At 37.5% G+C, this 18,870-nt stretch overlaps 1 protein-coding gene across 4 annotated transcripts in view; it reads right to left on the bottom strand.

Moving 5' to 3' along the window:
- The window catches only part of LOC124164375 (beta-1,3-glucan-binding protein-like), an 80,969-nt gene that overhangs the window by 22,792 nt on the left and 39,307 nt on the right, over positions 1 to 18,870 (bottom strand). Inside the window, exon 1 of one of the 4 annotated variants that reach the window (XM_046541682.1) lies at positions 8,176 to 8,422. The exons of the other annotated variants lie outside the window; for them this stretch is intronic. Coding sequence (XP_046397638.1) covers positions 8,176 to 8,320 — 145 coding nt within the window. The 5' untranslated portion in view covers positions 8,321 to 8,422. Of the gene's footprint in view, positions 1 to 8,175; positions 8,423 to 18,870 lie in introns of those variants that run through there. 4 annotated transcript variants of the gene reach the window in all.

Here is an 18,870-nt window from a genome sequence, read left to right as displayed (position 1 = left end):
AATGTATTTTGCATTGTTCTGGAACACTGTGGGAACACTTACCAGTTTGTTTTAGACTTCTACCTGACAAATAATTGAATAAAGAATAAAATCAGTGAGATTCTGGTTTAACATGGGCTACGGAGAAAATAGAAAACACATAGAGTGCTGCTTTGACAAAAAATTTTATTTAACTAAATATTACACATTTTTACAAATATACCACACAATCTCAGAAACATATAAGAAATTGAATTCATTAGACACAACAAAGGGGCCAGGCCCAGATGGTATTCCACCTCTGGTGCTTAATTATTGTCAAGAGGTTTTAGCGGATCCTCTCACGGAATTATTTAATCAGTCTATCCATCAAATGTAAAAAAACGATCGTATTGCATGAGTAAATTCAATAAGCATAGTAAGTTAAAAGTCAGTTCAAGAAGTAGTCAGAATTTCGATTACAAATAAAACCAGCCATATATTTTCTGAATATTTTGATAAGTGTTGATAAATAACAGATACCGTAAGAAATGCCCTTGTTCAATATATACGAAAAATAAAGGCCAATTGGATCAATATCAATGTTTTTGCCTGATCATCCTTCCTTAAGGTCAAAAGAATCCATGAAGAACCAGCTCACTTTTCCTCGTATATCTTCACAATTGGCATTTGGAAAATTCTTCCTTACTACACCTGTGAACAATATTAGATAAACACCTTATTAAAATCTATTAGTGATACATCTAATTTGTCTAATTAAAGTTAGTCATTTTGTTAAAAGTAATCTCTATTAATGGGATTTTCCCTAAAGCTATATAAATGCCAACAGGGCCATTTCATCTCAAATCAGGCAGATTGCGCAAAATCATGTCAGGTGACCATCACCGATTTCTCTGAAATTTATATATGTGAAAGCAGTATTCTTATGATGAATAATGATGCCTTTATCTCAGCTCAGAACCGAACTGTCATAAAGTTACCGTCCTTTGAACATTGCAGTGTCAGGCCTCAAATTCAAATTTTATCATTCTTTACACAAGTTAATCTAAACAACATAATATGGCTGATTTTCCAGTTTCAACCAAACACAATTGACATATAATGCAGAGCTAAAAAAAAAACTAGGACTAAGGGCCAATGCTGATGTATACTGTTGGCATCCTCTTTCTCATAGTGCTCAATCAACATTGTGCTCTCATTTTACTTGGATGATGATAAAGATTGTTCTTGTGTAACTCCTTATCAGCAAGATGTGTTCACTGCTATTGAGAATCATTCAGACAAATTCATGGCTGAAGTTTAGGATTGAACCAAGAAAGGTGTGTATCACCACTATATCCGTAAAATAGAAAGGGAAGCTATTCAAAAAGATAAGTTGGTAACACTAATTGGTGTGGCATTGATGCTTCATTTTGACTTGTACGAGAATTAGAGTGTGATTCTTCCAGATTAAGTACAACCCTATCGCTGGCAAAAAGTACAGATATCAATATTTACCTGTGTGGAATATAATAACTAAGGTATGCAGGCACTTCAGATGATTTCTCACATGACACTGCACATGCTTTTCTTAAGATGAATCATATAGAAGAACAATAGTGTAAAAAGATATCATATGGAGAAATAAATCATATATATTTTATAAAAGTCAGCTGCTAATTAAAAAAAACATTTCAGATATTTGACTTGGGGAAAGGTCTTAAACGGGAAGCAAGTCATAGATGGTTGTTCAGTGCAACTGGTCATGAGTAGGGGCCATCTGATGGAGTTGTAAGAATTGGTCAAAAATTATGCCACAAACTAAAACCTGAGATATTTCAACTGTGGCAAGTAAATTCAAAAAAGTCCCTTGTAGAACATGTGAGTATTTCCTTGACTAATATCAAACTTTTGCATTTAACGCATGTTAACCTAGCCAAATAGGGTAATTTACTGCATCAAAGAAAACGAAAGACATTGATTGCGATTCGTTACCCACCTTTAGTGCATTCATAATATGTTTACAATTTATTTGATTTTTCGAAATCCCTGTTCAGACAAATGTCAATGGTCAATTTTCACCTCATTTGAAAAAGGTCAGATTGGCGGCGATGCGATGCCACTCCATGTGACGTCACAGGGACCTAGATGCTATACGAGTATATAGGAGTTTTATATCATCTGAGATTACCAATGTATACATGAGGCACAGAGCTCCGGGAAACATGTCTTAACAATCACCTATTAAAAATTTCTTTAGTCAGAGAGTTTCCTTTGTTTGATAGGGTATTAATAATCCTTATTTAAACCAAGCACTACCTGCTAGAAGGGAACTCTATGCTACCGCCATGCTCGGCAGCAAGCAGCCAGAGGTAACACGGGCTTTTTGCAGCCTTCATACTCAGGCGTCGCGTTTTCGTAGGCTTGAAAATTTTCACTTTTCATTTAATTGCAAAAACAGATATCATCATTTAAAAATCTAAAAGCATGAAATATGCACTCTAGGAGTAATAATCGTTCGATTTAGGCAATAAACAATAATAGGAAACCACCCTATGTAGACAAAAAAATGATTGGGTGAAAGGAGCACCTGTACATGGCATCAACAGTTTCATGTCTTGGTAGTTAACAGACATGGGACAACTATAGCTCTCTTTGTAATCCACACAATCAAACAGGCTGTGACACTAACAAAATCAGATATAAAGACATACAGTACTCAAAATACCACCATGAATGACTTTATCATGTGCTTCCGAAAAACCTGGTGAATTTCTAAAATCACTGCAGTGTGTTCAGAAGAGAATGACATTAGTGTCTTGCTTATACATCCACAAGGTCCATCGAATTGTTTCACATGGCCCAAAGTAGAAGACTTATGTGAAGTGCCATTGAAAAATACTCTGTGCAAATTGCGACTCATTCACAGTTTCCAGCCAGTAGCAGTGGGTGTTTGCACACATTGGATGCTGTGGAAGTAAACAAGATTGAACTTGCTTTCACTCAATAGATGTAACCAATCATTCAGATATGAACTTTTCACTGTTATGAATGCTAAGTAGAATGGAACTTCATTTTTTATCCCCATGAAGGTATGCAATCTTGGTGTAAAAGAGTCGAAAACATGCCTAACTTTGACATGCCTTAAAACAAAAAGTATAAAAATACTACCTTTTTTTATTTTTTTAATTGAAAGCGGAACATTTAAACTACCCCCTGAGAAATTTTAAAGAAAATAAAAGGTGGCCTTTTTTTAGTAATAAATTGTTACATAATGACTAATTTTTATTGTTTAAACAAGTCCTATTTGTTTATTATTGCTTTAAATGACTTTCAAGTTATGCCATAATGTGCATAAATGAATTCTCTTCAAAATGAAACAATAACCACTGCATTACAGGCCATGGTTCCTTAGTAATCAGCATTTATGTGATTTTTCATTTTTTACTCTGAGGCCTGACACTGCAATGTTCAAAGGAAGGTAACTTTATGACGGTTCGGTTCTGAGCTGAGATAAAGGCATCATTATTCATCATAAGGATACTGCTTTCACATATATAAGTTTCAGAGAAATCGGTTATGGTCACCTGACACCCCTCTGCCTGATTTGAGATGAAATCCCCCAACAGTCAACAAAGGAAATTTCGAAAAAATTAGTTCTAAGTGTAAAAATTGATAAGTTATTCACATTGAAAATTCGAAGTACTAATTTGATTTGAGAATTTAATTCCCAATAACTTAAAACCAATTTGTACAAACCTAAAGACTAAAATACCCTCTGATCTTCAACAAATATGATTCCATTTTGAAGGAAGCTAAACTTTATGACTCGACAGCGAATTTAAAAAATTGAAATAACTTTAAATCACTAAATAAATAGTTAAGCCGGGAAGTTTTTCTTCATAATCCTCCCACCATACAGTGATAAAATGCGTCAAGCATAAAAATAAAATTAAGTTTAAGCATATGTAACGTTTTTCAATCCACAGAAGATGGATTGAAAAGATGATTGACTGAGCTGTCTCAGGAAGTGTAAGAAGGTTGAAAATATTAAGAATACGCTTCACTTAAAATAAAAATTGTTGCAATGAGCAACACTTCTACTTACCCAGATTCTGATGAAGGAAGAAAAAGGAGAACTTCAGCGGTTGATAAACTTTTGTTGGAGAAGTTAAAAAAAAACAACATTACAAATTTCGTTGTAACGGTAGATGATTACGTAGGTGCTGGTGAAACAGGTAAAAGAAGAGCTTTAGAGGCTGATAAACTTCGGCAGGATCAATTTCGCTTACGACGAACACAACACAGTTAACGTAACATCAATCGTTGCAGCAGGTGGACGTGAAAGTAGTGATGGGACGCATGTGCGCCATGTGTGTATCGATGGAAATCGACTATTGGTGGAATCGACCATCGATGGTATCCAAAATCGATAGGTCGAATTCGCGGGCGGGAGTCAATCTTGGCATTCAAAAAATTAAGTTTCGCCTTATGACTTGAGGAATAAATCCCACTGAGAAATATATCTTTTTTGTGTCATCGCCTCAGTAGATTAAAAAGCACGAGTGAAATCACATTTTGAAAAGCATTCTTCTTTATGAAACGAGGAGAACTTTTCATGGCAGGATTTTTTTACATCTTAAGGGAATTGATTGATTTTTGAATAAATTGCATTTCATAGCAACCCAGGCGGACAGCGTTCTTGGATGTTCCGAACAGAAATGATAAAACAAACGTGGTAGGCATTTTCTCGGGCGTTCACCTGCGTTCCAACACAGCCCAGTTGGATAGCGCTCATGAGTGTTCCAGAACAGAAAGGCGCAAACACCATAGGTAGGTGTTCTACTGTGTTCCTATAGTGCATTTCTGGAATAGCGTTTGCGAACATGCAAAAAAAGAGGAACCCCCTGCTCCGTACCACTAGAAAGAAGTCTCTCTTGGGGCTCAGTACAGCAGTCATACTAATTGTAAGGCGAAAACTCCCCCGTCTCGAAAGGGTCAAGTAGTTATTCTTATTTTGTTACAATATCATTTAGTAACACCAGAGAGGAGACCTCGGTAACACCTATGACTCAGTTATTACATACACAAAAGCCTATTGTCAAAAAATAGTCCGCGAATATCCCACAATGGCTTCCAATGTCCGTGGGGCGAAATAGGAATATAGGGGATCAAAATAGGATATTCCAGGAATATCCCGTAATGGTTCGCAATAACCCTGGGACGAAATAGGAATATTGGGGATCAAAATGGGATATTCCTGGAATATCCTCTGCTGTGTGGGTAGTCCAGTAAATGAACTATCTGGCATGAATCCATGAAAATGGTTTATGTATATTGGACGTAAATATATGTATATTTTACGTCAATTCTAAAAGTATATGGAATGTAAATAATTTACATTCAGTTTACATTAAATGTATCGATAAATGGGCCAGAAAATAGGTTTAAATCAATCACGTATTAAATAAGACAGCATTTTATGTTGACCTAAAATAAAAGTTAACAACATTTTCTATGTAAATATTTCCGAGTATATGATATGTAAATTTTACATATTTCAATATACTTTACATAGTTTACCAAGATTGACTTAAAAAATATGTATATAATACCTCGTGTGCTGACTGGGTATGTTGCGTAAACTTGGCCCGTTCACGGGGCAGGTTACCTCAACGATAGACCGACGCTTTACTTATGCACAAAATCGTGTAAGAAAAGCCCCTAGGAAGCAGCATTCATATCAAATGACTATGTGTACCAGGTATTGTATCTCAAATTGGAAAAAATGCACTGCGTAAACGTTTTGCATGCGTAAACGGACCACGGTGTGCCCTACACATTCGAGTTTAATGTCTTGCGTCAAGCACCTTCTGATAAACAACAGTTTTTGTTTTATTATCAGGCGTAAGATAAAACGGATAAAGCTAAAGAAATATAGCGAAGAAAAACTGTGACGCAGCGAGGAGGGTTTTTGGGGATAAAACCTCCCCAAGAGCTCAGAGAATTTTTATAAAAAATTTTGTTACCAATATTAGGGGGACGGATGAGTCACAAACAAAACAAATTTGCCACAAACAAAACAAAACGCACCATTTTGAACCATTTATCCTAAAAAATGCCTGAGGGAGGGCCCTCACACTTCTCTCTTACCTTGGCGGGTTTTCTGTACCCTACAGACCCCCAGTATTAGCTGCGCCTAAAACCCCCTTATCCTTAATTCCTAACTGCGCCCTTGAGGCGAAGGAAGAAATACAGCGGATGGTTTACCGACTCGTAAACATACCACATATGATTGACCATGAGAAAATCATGGGTTTTCATTAACACATGAGTACAAACATCATAAAAACTGAAAGACTGGCCTTGCGATTTGTAAATCGTTATCACGAATGCAACACGAATTGGAAATTGAATACGCTTAAGCTCAAAAGGGCATATAATTTAGGATTATGGAATCTTCGGAATGACAACTTCCTCATCTTTGAGTTTTCCTTTGAGCAAAGTCGTGTGAATCATATTCATTTTCAATTTTTCTAATCACCAAACGCGTTCCACTGGATAGCTTTTGTTGGTTTAGGTTTCGAAAGATCATGAACAAAGAACCTACATTTAGCTGTAAACCGTGCCTTGGTAAGCCAGGTACATCCAAGGGCTTTAAATAATTATGAGCTCATCTTCCGATGAGACTAATTTGCAAAAATTACGAGGAAGTGATATGAAACTGCTCGATTCCACGTCAGGAACACGGACATTACCGATTGTCAACAATTGCTCGGATATTTGTTTACAAACAATTACGAAGTTCAGCTATTAAAATGGTAGAAACAAAACAAATAATTTAATTTGTACTTTTGACCGACTTATCAATTATTGCTGCGTTACTATCTCCTAAAAGCATATCCCTAAGAAAAAGATGAAATTCTTTAGCGAACTTTTCCTATTTTTAATGTTCTATATGTTATCCGGGACTGAGACGAGACCAAAGAACCTAATAGCATTTTAAAATCGGAGCTGCCGTTTTCGAGTTATAAGTGTTTTAACTAACACGATTTTTGACTTTCTATTGCATATATAGAGATACTGAATGTAACGTTATAACTAGTAGTGGTGTAATTAAAACTTAGATTTAAAAAATCATTTTGTAATGTCCACTCGGAAATGAGATTTGCTCAGAAATAAGCCTAGTAATTATATTAATTACGGCAATTGAAGGTAAATATAGCAATGCCGTCACAAAAATGATACACATTAGGAATAACTTGTTGATGAGTCCATCCGTAGCTTTTCAGTGGAAAATATCATTCATAATTACGTTCGGGGAAACTAGGAATAAATAATACATGCCTTATTATTTTTGGTAGGTGTGAAATCCTTTCTTCTTATTGCATGCAGCCACTTTCTGTGTAGCTCAGGGTCTTTCGGAAAGCTGAACACTTGCACTTTTGGTCCACTCCGATAATTGCCCTTGCATCCAGGCACGACGCAAGTATAAGGCATTTTATCGTAGAATATTGGTTTATAAGATGAATAAAATAATCCACAAACCAATATCGTCACTATAATTATGCAAAAACTCCACCAACACAACCAAACACACACGTTTTCTGCCTGTGGGCGTCTCAACAAACCAAACAAACTCGCAATGGCGTGGTAGCAACGATAGCACTTCCGTACGTGACGTCATCACAATTTGAGAGGCTAGTGAACAGGCCTTGTATTCTAGGTGGCTATGGCTCGGGCCCCCTCAGGCCCCATAGAGTCGGCGCCACTGTGCATTTTAGGATATTCAATTAATTCAATTCAACTCCGTAATTTCTGTAAAATTATTATTTAATCGGTTATTTAAGAGGCTTTTTTAAATACCTTTTTGCCACAAAGTAATAACTATCACTAATAATTCCTTCCAGAGAACGCAATATCAATCACTCGATCACAAAATTTTCGGTTAACAACTACCACCGTCATGAACCAATCAAAGTTGTCTCCTTGTCCATTGCCAGTTCACTATTACTACAATGAATGGATAGTTTCCTACGGGATAGTCGTCTCAATGCGCACGTGGTCAGCGAGAAGTAAACACAAGCACTCGAATACGTAACTTTTCCTATCACCGGCTGTATCTCCTCACTTGGCAGGGAGTCTATGCAACCATTCCGATAACCCCAGAGCAGAACCTTTCGACCCAGGGGTCTTCTAAACGATGCACTCACTCACCGGGTAGGGCGGCCCTGAGTCCCACGGGCGAGTAAGCTCTCAGCACCAGGGGCGGCGGGATGTATTCGCTGTCCTGCGCGTTCGATGGCCCGAACAGGACGAAGGACAGGGCCACCACGAGAAAGGCGGACTTCGCTGCGGCCATTTTTCACGCAGAGGAAGTTTCCGAGTGGCGAGACGAAGATGATGATGATATGTCCGCCCGTCCTGGATGGACGGTCTCCAAGGACTGAATCGCTGAGGGAAGGTCGATAGGAGGGGAGGGAGGGAGTGCAGTGCTGCCCCCACCAAGCCAGCCACTTTTCCTCCTTCGGAAAAAATAATCACAACTGGTTTCCTTGACCTTAAAAAAAGGCAATGTAGCTAAGTGTGATGATTTTATGCGAATGCGATGGAAAGTGAGCGTTTCTGATGGGATCTCGCGCCTGGTTCACTCAACTCGTCTTTATTCCATTATGACGACATTACATTGTTGGCATTGTTACACAGGCAGCGTATGTTCTGACGGATTTGTTGTCTATTGATTGTAGATTAAAGGCTGCCGCTCCCAGAAAAAAAATCCTACCAAAAAATGATGAATCGAAGTTTATATTTATTCATATTATATTAGAATCGAAATTATGCTATTTTGTTCAACTTTTAGAATTTTATTTTGTACGATACAATACTTATCTGCTGTGGACCGATACTTGGCCGCATATAGGCGCTTTGTTGAGCCCATTAGTTTTAAGTTTCTAGTATTAGTTTAAGATGATGCTTGAGGGAAATTTGTGTTTAGTGTGCAGTCTTCCTAATTTTTGTGTACAATGCACGTGCTCACAAGCAGCCTTTACCTCAATTTCTCCCTCATGTACAATGGAAAAGTAAACCCTGGTCCCGTCGACTTTTGCAAAGTCATTTACTTTTTTCGGGCCAAGGCTCTATCATGTGCAATGAAAAGGTGGTAAAATAAGCATCGAAACAATCAAATAACATCCGGGCCGAAAAGCTCAATAAATGAGAACGTGTCGTGCCGTAATATCAGGAAAAATTGAGAAGACTGCAAAATTGAAGGCGGCTCTCGAATGAAAGTTTTTATTTAGCCAATAAACGTGAAACAAAAAGGAAGACAATGGCAGGTTCCACAATTTAATTATTACTGCGACCGGTTTCAATACATGGTATCATCATCAGGCACTTTTGGTATAACAGTTTCCACTAATATAGTAAGTGGAAACTGTTATACCAAAACTTATATAGTAAGTGGAAACTGTTATACCAAAAGTGCCTGATGATGATACCATGTATTGAAACCGGTCGCAGTAATAATTAAATTGTGGAACCTGCCATTGTCTTCCTTTTTGTTTCATCATGAAGGAGTTCCATCATGTTTCGCCTGACACGATTGAATTTAGCCAATAAACCTTTTAAAAAATGGAATAAGTTTTGCTCTCGGCATCGTATTTAACATGTAAACTGTTCGTGGAGTATACGCCTCTATTTTTTATTGATTGAATATCAGTGTGTGGCCAAAGTTTCGGAAATTCACTTTTCCATATTCAATAATTGCATGACAATGTCATAAAAGTAATTGAAATAAACAATTTACAAGTTTATTATCAGATACCACAATAATTTTGTACCTCGCACGTCGAACTCTCTTCTTATCTGGTTGTCTCATTGCTAATTTTCCAAAGAATTAAGTTTATTAAACAAGCATTTATCCACATTTTTAATAGTTTGGGTTTTCGTGGCCCTTCTCTCCTGTATATATCCAACAACAGAGCAAAATTACCATTTTATCTAGTGTAAATTGGATACCCCAGGAGCCTCTCACTGGATACACCACTGCCTGCGCAGTATTTTTACCTTCGTGTTTTCAAATAACATTCATGTTTTGATAGTGTATTGTCTCGCCTCTGTCGCATATTAATTAGGACTGATTTCTCAACGGCCTTGCCCCATCTCCATTTTTATTCGCTTCATTTAATTCATCTCATTAAGAGAGTAACTGATAATATGCCTGATTATGCGAGTATTAAAAGACATATAAAATCTCCCAGTTTCCTCAAAATCGTTATCGTGATTCCTTCCACCGTATTAAAACGGAATGAGAAGGATAATCTTCGAATCAGCCGAGAAAAGAGTAAATCTGAGAAAAAAGAAAAAAAACTAATGAGGAAGTCCAAACGGACTCACGGAGTTTTGCACTCGAGAACTCCTCGCAAAGAACCTTTGTACGTGTTGGATTACCTTCAGAAAATTCGAGGTAATCCAACTTCCTAAAGGTTGGCCTTGATTGCCAAATGAATTCTTCCCAATTTACCTCGACATCTCACGACTGCGCCTTTATGGAAGGATTTGAAGGAATAAAAATTTAGTTTTTTTTTTCCACATGGTGATGCATTTTGTCCGACTATGTTACCATTACAGCGTAATATTGTCAGGGGTTTCCAATATCTCAAGTTCAGTTGTTGAAAAAAATCAATATGTGAAAAAAGCAAAGTTTTTATTCCTTCAACTCCTACGATAAAGGATTTCCGCCAAGTCACGCCCGCTACTATTGCTAGCCAGGAATTTTGTTCGGGGGTCCAAAACCAGGGGGGAAAATTTTTGAAAAACAGGGTACTAAGTAGAGGGATTTAACCCTCCGGAACTCGCGCTGAGCCTGACAGGCTCACATTGTTGATATTTTCTTAATAGTTCTTGACAAATTCTCAATAATGCGCTTAGATTTTCTCTACCTTGTCCTTACTCTTTTGGCTACGTTTTACATGCGCAGAATATCCCGATCAACCTATCATGAGGTTGGAATATGATACTTTTGCTTCGTATGCACGCGGTGTGAGCCCCTCAGGCTCAACGCGAGTGCTCGCGTTAAATTTTTGATTCTCACCCTTTGCCTATTCTTTTTCTCTAATTGCCTGTATAGTCACAATGTAGGCTCTTATGGATAACCCCTAACACTCCACTCCTAGTAAAGGTTCTTTTTCTGCCAAATCGGCTTGATATTTTGAAAGTCAAAACTATTTACATGGGAGTATTTCTGAGAACCCACTGTTGCTCTTCCTACTGTAATTACAAGCGCGTTATAGTTGACACAAACTAAGCTACTTGTTTTGATTTCACACAATGTTATAAGTTACGGCTTGTTATAATTACACCTCTTTTCGAAAAGTGAATTCACTTCGCCACTCGGTGGCCATAAAATTCGGAGGACACGGTCATTCTGACTAGAGTGTGCACAGATATTGGAGGTGCTCTTCTCGCTGAAGTTTCAGTTGCGCCAGTTCCGCCACAAAACCGTGAGTACTCTGTTTCACCATGCTGGCAGTGATTTTTTGCTTGCGAAAAATATAGAAAATACAAATAATAACAGCAAAGAAGACAAAAAATGATAGGATAGCTGTTTTCATGAGATATTTGAAAAAATTGACAGTCGTAAAAGTTCTTACATTATTGATGAATACACAACCATTTATAAGAAAATTGTGAATTTTCGAGGTCTTTTCGCATTCCAGCAATAAATCCCAAGTATGCCCAACAAATACGGGATAAAAATTTTGCTTTGCTAGGTAGTTGCTAGAATATTTTATACTTAGAACTTTGAAGTGTATGCTGGTAAACCACCTGATGGATCGTTTTCGGTCAACAACAGCCCTTCTGATATCGTGAAAAGTTATGCTCCCCATCAGCAGTACTGGTAGAAATATTTCGATTGACAATTTATTTGCCAGTTTTTGTTTAGTAAATGAACTCTTGAAATTCCGACTTGCCGTGATTGGAACAATTCGGAAAAATAAGCGGGAATTGCCGACTTTTTTCGTTGAAACAAAAAAATAAGAAATCCAGTTCATTTGATTTCTGCAAGAACTGTTTTTTTGCGTCATACACTCCAAGAAAGAATAAATTTGTGTTTATGATATCAACTGTGAACTATAACAAAAAAATGATGAATATAGTGGAGATGAAAGAAAGCCAGAAATGATACATTTTTATGACATGACAAAATCGGGAGTAGATACACTAGATCAGTTATGCATGGCATACAATGTATCAAGAAATGCACGGCGTTGTCCTATGCCAAGTATTTACGTTATGCTAAATATTGCTGTGGTAAATTCCTACATCTTTTTCCTCGCAAACAAAAACTTAGAAGTGAAATCTCGGAGAGCGTTATTTAGGCAATATACCGTGGGTATAGCTGCATAGAATCGATGGATCTGCATAGCATGTAGAAAAAGGTTTTTTGAAAAACTTTTTTGGGCTTCGTGTGCTTATCGCTTCCCTCTCGTCAACAACAGTTACTAAGTGGAAGAGTAAAAAATAATGTTACATGTGATTTTTGGAAATATTTTTGGAGGCGTTTGGGAACAAATATTCAAAATATGTAGAGGTTAGCTTTTGGAATCGGTCGTTCAACTCACCAGTCATTAAATAGATATCCTCTTTTACTGTAATAAACACGACACGATCCATACGTAAAGGAAAACAACCGTTTCTAAGCACAGACATTTGTAAAGAATGAACCTCCCCAAAATTTTCATTCTGGTGTGTGCAGAATCAAAGAAATAATTAGCCATTTTGGTATTTTTTTTATTTATGACCAGTTTGATTTTCCATTTTTCGTAAATTTCGTCTTCATAACTAAGCCATCTTGTAAGTCACTTACTAATGATGCACTCAAACTTTCTAGATGAATTTATGACGATTTTTCAATTTTTTTATATCTCTTTGCCTAAATATTTTTCATCCAGCTCACTTTTTTATTTTCTTACAAGATTGCTGATTGTATTTACTTGAAATTGTTCGTTTTTTTTTAAGTTGTGTAGCTGTAGTGAATGTGATTCTCCTTCCTCTGCTTCTTATTAATTTAATTTCAATCATATATGCAATGCGATAAAAAAATGGAATTCTTACTGGTCAAAAGAAGTAAAGATCAACCTTAGACGTAGTCAAATTCCCCATTGTTTTCAGCCATAAAACTGCCAACTTTCGTTGTGCTTTAAGTTTAAATCGGTTTCAGCAGAAGCACGCGGCTAGCCGAAGACAGTGCGGGTCTCGACGCGAAGACGTGGCTTTTGGACGCGAGAGTAGTACAAAAATATTAATCGCTGCACATATTCTCAACTTCGGTAACGGTCCTTTCGTCACTGATCTATTCAGATTCCCGTCATTCACCATGTTGTATTCACAGTGTGATTGCCCCTCCCCTATTGAGTGTTATCCTACAATCACTACGTCGATAGAAGATATTTTAACCCAGTTTAAGAATTTTTGAGCATACTCTATTTATGTATCCTGTGGTTAAGCCAGGTAAAACGAATTTTTATGTAAATACTGCCGTAAAAATTTGTCTTAATTTGAAGTGCACTGCATGAAGTACTTGTATATACAAAATATAATAAAAGAGTTTTAAAAGGCTATGAAACTGTGACACATATTAAAAATTCTTTCCCCAAATTCTTTGTCTACCGCCTCCATGCCATACTTTTAAATGACGGAAGCGGGTGACGTCATTGTTACAAATGAAGAATGCAATCCACACTCTTACATATAATTTGAAATTTGTGATGAGCCTTTGTATGATTTAATGAACTGTATAGCTCTACTATGTCATTAAAAAATTTGTGATTGAAGTATTGGTTGAGTTCATTTGAAAACACTTTGATCGTAGCCACCTTCTCTCTACCCACTGCAGCAGTGCAACACAGCGTCCTGTGGGGGAGATCAAGGTGCTGGGACAACTGGAGATGGAAGATATTACCATCAAGAGGAAATTTTTTGTTAGAGATTTTGGGAAGTCAGCGTCACCGGTATACCTACATACTACCCCAAAAGTCGCTTCATTAGACGTGTGCCAGAAGGTGTTAGAACATCTATAGGTTTCTGGAGAGGACGTTAAAAGTGAATCCAGCATATAAGAAACCTTTTTACCGACGCGGCCGATATAGTGATCCATCGCGTTTGTTGTTTAACTCTTAAGCATGCGCGCGCGTAAAATTGATCGCTATTTTTTCTTCAATCAGAAGCTTCCGAAGCATCAGGAACGTAGCTAGTTGATTTGGGAGGGGGACGGACTTCAGCCTTCCCGAAAAGATTTTCCTTTGCAGCTATTACCCGATATACATGCTTCAAGAGACAACTTGTCTAGGAGCAGTAATCCTCTGACTCTCTCGTAACTATTAAGAAAGCTCTACTTAGATCAAGGCCTTAGATCCCAAATTTTCTCCAAATCGGATGATATCAACTACTGCCGCCAGTGCCCTATAGTATAAAATAATAAAATATCAGTTGATTTAACGAAAAAAACACCTCCGGAGAGAAACAGCACGAATAGCACCATGGCGGACGGGCTGAAATCCTACTACCCTTGGCTTCACGTGCCTTCAGAAATAGCCGACGCCCTCGACAGAAATGTATGTAGCAAGGGAACAGGTTGCGTTACCGTAATGAATGATAAAAGTTAAGGTACAAACTGTCAGACATTTAACTACTTGACTCCAAGCAATGATTTATTTAAATTCTTAATTGTTCGACGGAGAAACATTCCTAAAACATCGGAGGGGAATACACTTGATAAAAGTTGCTGAAAAATATAACCGATAAAAACTATTTGTATGTTGAGTAATGGGAATGAATTCACTAAGAGTGTTTCATATAATTTGCCAAAAATGACGAAAGAAATGACATTCTCACCAAGAAAATAAGTTTTTTTCTCAAACTAGAAACTTTTAACAATTAACCACAGCGGTCGCGTAATAAATTTTGCATTTGGACCGATATTATGGGGTCAAAAGGTCAAAATTGTACAATTTGGTTTACACTAAACAAAAAATACACCATTTTCTGATGTGTGGGCCAAGTTTCATCCAAATCGTGCTTCTTAAATCTGTAGCGGATACAGAAAAAACTCAAGGGGGGGGGAAATATTTATTGAGCTACCTTTACTATTATCGGAATGAAAAAAAAGCCGTATGCAAATATGAGAAAGTTTCATTCAACCTGATTTTACACATATATATAAGATTATGCTATCTTATGAAATTAAAAAGTTACAATTGAGGTTCTGCAATGTTAGGCAATGCAGGTGGCCCCGCAAGGAGGGGGTGCGCGCCCTCTGCGCCCCCCATACGCATCCGCCGCTGCTTAAAATGCCTGAAATTGGAGATCAAAACTCCCTTTTAGGTCTCGGCGTTCCACGGCGCACCTTCGGCATCCTCGGATGACCTGCATCGTTACTGCCATCTGTTTCACCCACAACGAACTTCCTGGAAGTCATCAGTGATTGGGCTGCAGTTCAAAATATTTCTTCGAGAGCCTGCTGACCCGAATACGCCACTTGAGTGCAGTGCAGATATTATCAGTGAACAGGGAGTTTTAGTGAACTGTTCATTTATAGAATCGGTTTATTTCACTGGACAGTTCGTTTTGACAGCGCATGAAGGCCCAAGGGGGCCCTTTGAAGGATACAACACACCGGGGCCGGGACTCAATAATTCAATTGATACGCCCGGAAACCTGGGTAGTGGAATAGCGTGGAAGTAATTTCATTTCAATTTCAAATTTTGGATCATTTCGTTGGATGGTTCGTATTGACGGTTCGGTTATTTTTTAGCCATCTCTGGTACGTATTTCGATGACAAGGGGGAGTTAAGAATTAGGAGAGCTAGGGTATGAGAAACGGCTGACCAATGGTCAGTGACCATTGGTGAGTAGCAGGGAGTGAGGAAAGTTGTTGGTAAGTAATATTAGTAGTTTGTGGGATCCTAGGAACCCTTTCGCTTGGATCTTTCTCGTTACATTTTGTCAACCCCATAGTAATCCTGCCTCCTATTTGTAGAGGGCTGACAAGACCAAGTTTAGCATATGACTGGTCAACCATCCAAACTTATTCCAGGTACAACATTGCTTATATTATGTCACAATCAGGTGTGTCGATGCCGCTAGGCCCTGGGTCGGTTGATCGGTTAATCCTTAAATGGTAAAGGTGCTGATATATCGGCTCCAGATGTACAAATATTTTTTGTCAATTAAAAAAATTACTGTTTTAATGTTGAAATTTGTTTTTAATGTAAACAGCAATATATTCTGGAGTAAATATTTCACCATCCTTTGTCCAGAAATAGCTTTGCAAAAAATGTTTTTTGAAAACTGAAAATTTACCTAATCGGGCTTAAGCTTTCTGGGAGTGAAAACATAAACTTCTTCAAGAGGGAAAGGGCTAAGTTTGACAGTGAGAGGGCAGGTAAGTAGAATGCTAGAGGGCACAAATATTTCCTTCCCCTCTTAGTGCCGCCTACTTGAAATGAAACTGGCGAGAAATTCCAAAGGCATTTAAGTAAAATGTAACATCTTCGAAAAAATTTGTTATGAAAATTGGGCTGTTTTTTTTATTTTACTCTTACTATATTAATTTTTACTGCATATTTAATTCTGATTTCGTATTTATGAGTTTAGTCGCTTCATAATTAATTATTTGTATAACTAACTAGCTCAAAGAAGACATGGATGGCTAAGTTCTGACTACAAGTATCTCAAATTCGGCCAGTTTGAGATTGGTATCTTAAACAAAGTGTAATAACATTAAATAAAATAAAATAAAAGCAAAGAACAACTCTTTATTTGCAAATGAATGCTTCTTTTTCAGTTTTATGAACTTTTTGTTTTTAATATCAGTGTACCAGTAAAAAAAAATTAATCGTTTTTTTGCTCTCCTGGAATGTTGCTATTTTTGAGATACGTGTTGTTAGAACTTAGCCATCGATATTTCTCCTCGTGGCACTTTGCGGATCAGGAGCAAAAGCCGATTAAATGGCCCGCGGCTCTAAGACGGTTAAATTACATTAATGGTTTGCTTTTATTGAGGCATTTTTTTGCCCTAGTGCATCTTCAACTATCCTGGGCTTTTTCCACCGCGGTGGATAGTAAATATGTCTCCTCTCTTGGTTCCTGCGGCGCTCTCCAGGGAGGTAAAGATGGATTGCAGTCAGAGAGTTAAGGCCTTACTGATGCGTACTACTGAAGCAGGGCCGGCCCTAGCAGGTGCGGGGCTAGGGGCGAACCTTCAGTGCGGGGCCCTTCACTTAAAATATTAAACTCTATACCCCATCTACAAACTCGAGCATTTTGAATCCCTACCACTCTCTGGCTAAGTATGTGTTCCCCTCCCAAATTCAGACTTCGTAATTACGCCGTTATGATACCATCACGCAGTTGAGTTCAAAATAGTATAATACAAATAAAATTTATAATTATATTTATTCATAAAATTCAAAAGCGCCCGCTCTCACTCATGTCAAGTTCTCTCACTCGTTGTTATCACTCACACGACACAGTACTGTACTGACAAACGCAATTTCACAATAAAAATTACTGCATTATTATTCCTTTTTCATAATATTATTTTTTGCCTAGCACGGACTTAACAGTACAGTAATAGTTGAAATTGCGTTTTCAAAACTATCGCATATTTTAATTTTTTTCACGAACGCGGGGCCCCCCAAAGCGCGGGGCCCGGGGCGGTCGCCCCGCCCTAAGGCCGGCCCTGTACTGGAGTGACCCATGATGTCGGCTGACTTTATTGAATCTGCTTTTTTAAATACAGGTATCCAAAAACCATTCATCCATGAAGGTATGATTGGCGATACATCAAACCGCTGCACGAAATATATTTTCAGGCTTCATGCTACAACACGCATCCACATGGAGCACAAGTTTCCTAAGAGGCAGCTACCGCGTGACGCTTCTTCGGAAAAACAGACGAGAAAAAAACAGAAAATAACCTTGAACTATGAGCAATCGCCCTCATGTTGAGAACATATTATGTTCTTAACGTGGTAGCGTTTTTTACACCATAAAATACCCAAATCACAATTAGAAAACCTGAGATAGTTACAACATTTTAAATTGATTCTTTTCTTTTTTCATTTCTCCATCCCATATTGTGTTATGATAATGAAATTACCTTTATGCATTCTTCTGCTGTTGGCATATGGATCTTAACAACTGTTTCAGGGAATTTATCTCGCAAGAAATTTATGAGCTCTATTCCTATGTCTTCTCTCTTGTAAAAGTTTTTAATTATGAAATTATCTGTACAGTCAGTTTATTCTTATCTAACTTGTTTTTTTGTTTATATTCCCAAAAAATTGTTTTACGGAGTAGCACTCCTTAATAGCCATTTATGTCATAGGTCATTTTGTTTGAAACTCCATTTCGCATAACTTTATTGTATTTTCATAAGATGTTCTTCTCTTTTAATGTCTAAAACAATGTAAATGAATTTAACTAATTTTATGTTTCTTTCTACTCTTTTCTATGCAGGAGTTCACGAAGAACTTCAACAAATATCTTGAATTGTTTGCTTATTTATGTTATTCTTATAAAAGACGTTACTATTTCCCAATAAATATTATTGTTACCTTTTTTACATTTTATTTAATTTACATTCACCTACCTAAGGTAACCCTACTGTCACTGTCCTAAGGCCTTGGTGGGTCTTCCCTCAAAATATCAAACCAATGAAACTACTCTATAAGGGGCTAGGCGGAAGAGGGACTTCATAGTCTCAACCTCGCCCGAATAAAAGCATCTATTAATCCTCAAAATCAGTTATTTGGTGCGTACCAGTTCCCATAAAGGAGTTAAGGTATGTTTACATCTTACTGTTACTGTGAAAGGCCGAAAATAATAGAGTTGAAAAAATGGAATCGA

This window comes from Ischnura elegans, chromosome 8 (assembly GCF_921293095.1).
Source record: "Ischnura elegans chromosome 8, ioIscEleg1.1, whole genome shotgun sequence".
In the NCBI taxonomy this organism is placed as follows: Eukaryota; Metazoa; Arthropoda; class Insecta; order Odonata; family Coenagrionidae; genus Ischnura; species Ischnura elegans.
Note: the sequence above shows the minus strand (reverse complement) of the source record. Positions and strands in the feature narration are given on the sequence as shown.